The 8,085-nt window shown below is 35.1% G+C and overlaps 1 protein-coding gene across 2 annotated transcripts; it reads right to left on the bottom strand.

Annotated features, from left to right (window-relative positions):
- Positions 1-336: 336 nt before the first annotated feature.
- LOC149539560 (uncharacterized) lies at positions 337-2,701 on the bottom strand. 2 transcript variants are annotated; one of them, XM_089800788.1, is made up of 3 exons: positions 1,785-2,701; positions 1,235-1,645; positions 337-1,142 (listed from the first exon to the last, which is right to left on the bottom strand). In XM_089800788.1, the coding sequence occupies exons 2-3, from the start codon at positions 1,475-1,477 to the stop codon at positions 726-728; spliced, it is 660 nt and encodes a 219-aa protein (XP_089656914.1). In that variant the 5' UTR covers positions 1,478-1,645; positions 1,785-2,701; the 3' UTR covers positions 337-725. The 2 variants fall into 2 exon arrangements, with proteins under 2 accessions (XP_089656914.1, XP_089656915.1); XM_089800789.1 differs by having other exon boundaries at positions 1,235-1,573; positions 1,785-2,581.
- Positions 2,702-8,085: the final 5,384 nt, after the last annotated feature.

Below are 8,085 nucleotides of genomic sequence, written 5' to 3'. Positions count from 1 at the left end.
TTAACCTCTTTCTCAAAATGTCATTCTTGTTATAGAGTAAGAATTTCATGTAGAAAAAGGCCAGATTAAAACCGAAAACATGCACGTTATAAACTTAGAAGCCTACACATGCAATGGTTTTTATTGCTCGAGCTCTTTCTGAAAATGTTGTTCGACTCCGTCTGATAAACTGACAAACTTACTCATTGTTTAAGCTCTTTCTGAAATTGATATTCATGTTATGAACTCAGAAATTAATACAGAAAATAAACCAAAAACATTCAATAATCCCATCTCACAAGTACCTGCTTGTTTAGCTAGGCACTGGCATGTACACTAAATAAAATTGAGGGGAGATTGCACACAATAGCGATGACTAAACTTGGAAGTCCACTTACAAAATCCACCTTTGAGACATTTTAGTACACATTATATTCTTCCTCAAAATCAGGGTTTTCTTACTTTTCCTGTTGAGGAAAACTAGATTCCAAGAAAGCAATGCACATAAACCAAATCATTGGTAAAGAATGAAGTAGGTCTTACTTACAAAGGCAGATACGCATGACAAAACCAAGTTACAAACCTCCTTCTACTTCTCTGGAAATTCACTGAAATGAGTTTTGTAGGGAGGATTGTGGAAAATGTATGGCAACAATGACAAACGGGTGCAACCTGTCACAAAAATGATAGGTCTCAAAACCTACAAAAATGGGTATTGTTTCCTAACCAATTTCGACCTCTGGAATCTATTTGGCCTTGCTAGTTGCAGGCTCGTTGAAATGCAGAAGAGAAGTTCCACATCTCGGGCAGCTTAAAGCATGTTTTGGGAGCATGAAATACATAAGACAACTTTGACACCCTGCTGCAACCAACACGGTTAAATCCTGGCCGTTGCTACTGCCAGCTTCTTCATCTCTTTCACAAACCTGATGCATTTCGCTTCCTTCTTTCTGAGATCTTTCCGAACCGGTAGATTCTTCATCCGAGGAATAAATATCTTCCGCTTCTGAATAACAAAAAGGTGCCGAGGGCTTCACAATTCCAGGGGTGTTTGGTAGTATTTCCTCCGAAACCAACGCTCTTTCCGACATCCTCCAAAGATTCTTCGAATGGCTTTTGGTTCTCCTGCGAGCGCTCGAGTCATAGAAGTGGAGTTCTCCCGTCTGACATCACATGATAAAGAACAAACTCTTCCACATGAAAATCTTTTCTGCTAGGGAAAAACAAGATAGCTAAAATATGGGGAAATGGTTACCTTTAGGTCCAAGAATTGCTCCCGTTGAGGAGAGAAGTCTGACACGGATTTAGGCTCCGACTGGTCCTTTTGTGAGAAATTCTGGTTGTGATGCTGCCGCTGAATGGCGATATCATCCGTGGCATGAAAACAAGTTTCCTCCTTTGAGGATGGAGACAGAGATCCGTGATTGATAGACAAAGCCTTAAAACGATGCTCCAATGCACAGCACGTACCAGTAGTTGCCATTCTGCCTCTGCCCATTAAGAGCCAAAATGTCTCGAGTTCCAATCTCAGAAAGATCAGAACACCCACCCTAAAACAGAAACTTGTATTTTGAAAAACATTGTGAACCTAGTCCTGCATGAAAAACAAATCCGGTTCCACGTGGGTGTCTCTTGTTAAAGCTCGTTTCTATCTCTGCTTCACAATCTGAACCCAAACAGCAATAACAACACATGAATGGATTGAATTGAACCTTTAAATGAAAGACATTTCTATAAAGTGCCTAATTCTCTGCATTTCATAAAGTCACATTAAACACAAACAGGTAAAGAGGGAGGGTTGTGACCTGTAGTAATCAAGCTTGCAGAATATCATTGGATCCGTTTAATGGATGATGAATTTCAAAGCGATTTCTTCCTAATGCGACTGGAAGACTACAACTGGGGTAACAGCAGAGAAGACAGATAGGTAGGTTTTGAGGCCAAATCTTAAACGGTGGGAAAACGCTTGGAAATGACACAAGTTCCCAAGAGATGATCTGGGTATGTTTATCTTCTACTGCCTCTACTGTATTAACCTGCCCTACTTCACCTGTATACACAATGAACACCGTCCATCAAATTGTAACGGAGTCCATAGCCTGAATTGGACACGAAGCCCCAGAAGACATGAAGTGGTTTAAAACAAACCGCGCAAAGAGTAGTACTTAAATAAGTGGGCATCTTCTGATGCTTCTGCCATTATTAGATGCTCTGATTCAGACATACAATCAGGTTCCGTCAGCTTGACCGGCCTGCAAGTAATCGCCCAATTAAAACCACAATAGATAATTTTGAGGCTGCAGAACTTACATTAACAATAAATATGTGTGGGCCTTGGAAAAAAATGGGAAGGTCGGTCGGAGATGGAGGGAAGGCCCAAATCACGAGGTTTTTCTGGAGGACTGAGTTTGTATCAGGCATTGTTAAATACCCAGTTTTTTAATTTCATTTATGCCCTCATTTTCCCCGTATTCTGCTCCAATAACTGCCAGCTAGGTAGTCCACAAGAGATACAAAAATGAGAGGAACAGACTTTCAAGTGCAGGGAGCAGAAGAAAGGGAATATGTACATTTTCTCGTACGTTTCTTTTGTGGCAACGTTATCAGAGTTGTTGGAAAGTCCCCAACTCAATAGCGGAACAAACATTACAAAACAAAAATGCTCCCACCAATAAGCTACCAACCCTACCAGAATCTCAAGCTCTGTTACTTTCCACTTGCCATTGACACACCCATTAAGGGTGCCCCTAATAAGAGACTCAGCTCTTTTGATGTAGGGGAAAATGTCATTATATTGGTGTCATTTCAATCTTTCTAAGTTATCTTAATATACCATCATTTCTATTAGGGACTCTATGGTTATTTCTATATCATTATGTTGGCTACACGTGTTTTGTAGATTGAAACTGATAGAGACCTCCTAGAACTATTCATAGAAGACTGATGGATATTATCCTGAAGGACATTGGTATGTTTCAATGTATTAAAAGATGTATACGTTCTTTTAAGTATTCTTTGTGAGGTGTGGGCTATATGTGACTAGATAATAGAGGCTACATTTGATTAGATAATAGAAGTTTGTATATATTTCTTATAACTAATCGTAGGAGAGTGATGAGGTTAAAAGTTGCATTTCAATCTATTGTCTTAAAAGGTTAACGGTGATAATGTTGAGCACAATGTATTCATTCTTTAAGCATTTTTAGGTGGCATGTTGATTAGCTACATCGATTGATTAATAGAAATTTATATAGACCTTCTACAACTAACTATAGGAAGGCGAGGAGACTAAAAGTTGCATTCAACCCATTGCCTTAATTGGTTAATGGCTAATTTATTGGGCACAATGCCTTCGTAATTTATAGATGATAATATTAAATTGTATTTTATTTTGATGAGACTAAAAGTTGCATTTTAACCCATTATCTTAATAGGTTAATGGCCACATCTCACTAGTACATTTGACCCCATTTTTAGACCAAAATTTTTGACCATCTAATAAAATGGGGTCAAATTGGTCGTTTTATGGAAGGCAAAATATATAATTTTTTTAAATAGAAGCCCGTGTTGGTCAAAATTTTGACCAACACGAGCTTGCACTATGCCAAAAACAAAAGGGAAAACTTTGCCGCCCTAATTTCAATCTTACACAACCGGCAAAAAGGTTGTGTGATTAATGTTTTTTCTATACTGCATTTTGTGGCGCCAGGATTACGTGCAGAGGAAGGGTTTTAGGATTACGTGCCAACAACGTTTTACTGCTGCAATGCAAACAAGGGTTTGATAGCTTCAGCGCAACCTCCGGAATAGTAAGGGTATATCTCTGTGATAACTTTGTCATTTTCTTTCTCCTTCTTTTCCTTGTTCAACACATCATCTTCAATCTATTCAGCATCGTGGGTTGCCTTTGTCATAATATCTTAAATTTCTAAATTACTAACCTCATTCGCCATGAAGCTGTTTCGATTGTGCTCTTTATACTCAGGAGTAGTGTCAAGTGTGATTGGAATTCCTATCACAAAGAAGTTTTGTTTTCTAACAGTGTTATAGAGCTAATTAACATCAGTAGTTACATCTTGGGGTTTGAATCATTGCATCTTTAGAAGAAAAATAATAATCTTCACATGTAAGGATTGTTCAAACTTGCAACATAGTCTATAAATTACACTACATATGTATGTTAAGCATTTCAAAGTGAGGTTTTGAATCATCGCATCTTTAGAAGAAAAATAAAATCTTTACATCTAAGGATTGTTCAAACTTGCAACATAGTTTATAAATTACACTACATATGTATGTTAAGTATTCTAAAGTATATACACGATTAAATCACAAGATAATACATCAATCACCAATTATTTACACCACTAAATGGATAATGAATAAAGAAAAAGGTGGGGAATAGAAAATTTTATTGATAAAGAGGCATATGGCAAGATACAAAAGTAGAAATGTAAATATTACATAAGGCTCTATCAAGAACTAGAAGAAAAACAAACCCTTTTGAATAAATATTAGTAACATTTTATACAATTCTAAGTGTAATAGAAGAAAATCATGGCATGTGAAAGGGAAAAGCCTTTGTTGAACCCTAACATCTAGAAAATAGATCAGTGGGCACCATCCAATCACCTAACTAGCCAAGAGCATTTGAAATGTTGACATTTCTGAGTATTAATGATATTCTTTAACTTGAGTGTATCAAACAAAAGGGAGATTATAGTAATATATTACCATGGCATGTCATTTCCCTTTTGACCAATTAAACAATGCATAATTTAACATTTCTATCAAGAAGTTCTATTACTTGAAATCTAATAGTTAAAATGATTGGTGAACATTTATGGTGTTCCTGATGTATATATGAAAATCTAATCTATGAGTCAAGTGCAAACAAGGCAAATAAGTTAATTTATAAAATACTTAACTAAAAAATATAATCACAAACCTTTTGATTGAGCTAGAATAGAAGCAACCTCATTCCATTGATTTTATCATTGATGGGAGAATGTGGATATGCTTTCCTAACACAACAGAGGATTCCTGAAGATGTTGATAAGCTTGCTCAATATCAAGTGAAGCTATAATATGCAACTAAATGGAGAATGGGTGATGAAACTAATGCAATATAGATGTTGAACTAAGATGAACGATGACAAAACTGAAATGATGCAACAATGATATAAACTAACAAGACCAAGATGATAGTTGATGCAAGATAATATGTTAAATGAAAACACCAAGATTTATATATGATCTAAAATTAGAATAACATGATAATACTATGAAAGTTAAGAGAATTATAGAGCTAAATTAACATATAAGTGACGGATGAAATGCTTGAGGAGAGGCTCCTATTTATATGAAATGGAGGAAAATTGGTGGTTGGGATTCAAAATAGAATGAAGGGATATAATGCACTAGGATTGATAAGGTGGATCCTAAGTGGAAGCCACATTAGAACCATAAGAGAAACGTAGGTGGCCACAAACAATCCATGTGTGTGAGTAACCTTTAAAAATGATGGGTTATTGAAGAGGAGAGACAAAGTGGAAGAGTTGAAAAGATCAAGTTTTCTCGAATAGCATGAATGTTAATGGTATTCCTTAGCAGGATTTTGTTAATATGTTTAGAGAGATGATTGAGTGCTTATCTAGTGCATTCATGACTTGGCTTGTCATTGATGTCAACATATATGCTTTATGGTTGGAACAATTAGAGATTTGGTTAGTGGGGTCAAAGGTTGTAGAGTTATTTTTTGTGGGCTTAGAATCATGTTTGTGGATATGTCTTGATGATGTATCTATGTTTTCATAATGTAATTTGAAGGTTTGAGTGATTTATGGCAATTTTGTTGAAGATGGATCACACAACAGTTCTACGGAGAACATTGTACTGGTAATGGAATTGTTTTTCTTAAGAAAGGTAGAAGCTTGTTATGGGGTCTTATATTTTGGTTGAAGACATGTTCATGTTGATGTGTTTGAGGTAGAAAATGATAGTGATGATATTTGTGATGATCGTTGAAGTGTAACATGTCATATGTTCACTGTCAAGTTAGTTGTGTATTAGAATTTGTTTTGGATGAGTAATTGTAATGTAATGTGTAATTTTAGATCTTATTGAGCTCTTATATTATTCATTGAATGTTAGGGAAGCCTCAAGATTGACTCAATTAGTTGATTAGGACTTGGTATAAAGGAAATATGTTTTCCTTGGTTGTAAGTGTCATTTTTTATATTGTGATGGTTATGCAAATTGTGGATGCAATTTGATGAGGTCAGAGTAGAGGATGATGTTGATGATGTTGATGATGTAAAGAAGATATTGTTTTGGCTAGTTTACCCTTGAATATGTTATCCTAATAATTTGTTTGTGAAGACAATTTTGAAGGAATTTGGACAATGGGTTCAATTAACTTCCTATCAGCTCCTAACATAGTTGGAATCTTCTAACAGTGATTCAAAAGTCTCCTAACAGGGACTACATGTGTTGATTGTATGTAATTTGCCCCTAATAGATTCTTACCCTTTCACAAGAAACTTTGATATGTTTACATAATATTATGGGTATCATTCCCACTAAGGTTTTCCCTCTAATCAAGGGTTTCAGTAGTTAAGAAATCTTGTGTTATTGTGCATGGTTGTTGTATCTATTGGTTATATGTTTCAAATTCAATAAAGTTGATTTAAGTTGTTTACGCACACAACTTGTAATGTCACCTTTGTATTACATGTGGTAGTGCTCAATTACCAAAGCATTTGTTGGTGCATAATTAGTCCAAGCATGTGGGTGCATGTTTCTTTTCTTCATTACAAACACAAACATTTTAGTTTAATCCAATGGCTTTGCTCAATCGTTTATTGCTTAATCGTTTAATGTTTAATGCTAATCATATGAGCCCTATAATATCTAACGCCATAGAATTTTCGGGCCGCCAGCCGGCATCCCCACATTCCACATTAGATCTTTTCAACATAGGGAGATCTCCAGAAAATAAATGATTTTAGAGATAACTAAAATAAATGTGAGTACTTCAAACTTATCATAAGAACAAAATCACTTATTATTTTCTTTTTTACGTTATGGATGATTTCAACTGTCAACTTCACCAAAAGACCAAGGATCCGTTGAAACATTTCACTATTTTGAATGCAATTGTAGTCAGTATATTGTAGGTTTAAATGTGTCAGATTATAGCAATAAGATTTTTGTAGATACACTGCTAGATATTTTTTGTGTCGATATTTTCTATTCAACAGTTTGATTTTGTTGATAAGTTATCCTTCTCTAATTTATTTGGGCAAAATTATGTGTTTTTCGTTCAATTTGCATTTGCGTTGTAGTTATATTAGAATTATAGAGCACATTCTGAATATCTAATCTACTATTCTGTAGACTTCAAACCCCTATATTTTATACTTGTGCGTCGATAAACTTTTGAAGCACATTGTATTCTATCTCAAAACTTCAATATTGCTACATCTTTCGGAAATAGTGAAGTCCAATCTTGAAAATAAAACTTCAATTGAAGTCCAAAATATAAAGGTAATGCCAAATTTGGCTATACAACTAGTTATTAGAATCGTCATTATTTAGCACAAATTTCAGATCTAGATATTTGGATTCTAGCGTGTCTCTGTGTATCAAGTAATATTAGTGGCAGAGGAATCATATCAAATCAATTGCTTAGTAATTAACATACATCTTTACATGGAAGTCGAGAAGGATTTATGCTTAGGTCAAACAGATTTTAGTAAGCTAAATTTCATCCATTATATAGATTCCTTATCAAATATTTGGAAATCACAGAGCACATCTTCTTTAAATGGCATTTGATAAATCGAAACAAAAAATTCCCTTCAGAATCTACGCTCTCTATTTTATTTTGAGATGAGGATTGTTGATCATTGCCTTAACAAGAGGAGCCTGACTATGAATAATTTTACATACCAACAACTTATTTTCTCTAGGGCTCCTTTTATCTCTATGGTAAGTTTACACCTTTGATCCCTGCTTCACTAGATTGAAATTGCAAGCAACGTATTCTAGGGTCACCGTATGGAAGCAAATCTAATGCAATAAACTCAATTTCCAAGACTGTTA

This window comes from Cupressus sempervirens, chromosome 9, assembly GCF_028749045.1.
Source record: "Cupressus sempervirens isolate cs-2001-9-10 chromosome 9, ASM2874904v1, whole genome shotgun sequence".
NCBI lineage: Eukaryota > Viridiplantae > Streptophyta > Pinopsida > Cupressales > Cupressaceae > Cupressus > Cupressus sempervirens.
This window is presented reverse-complemented; position numbering and strand designations above follow the sequence as displayed.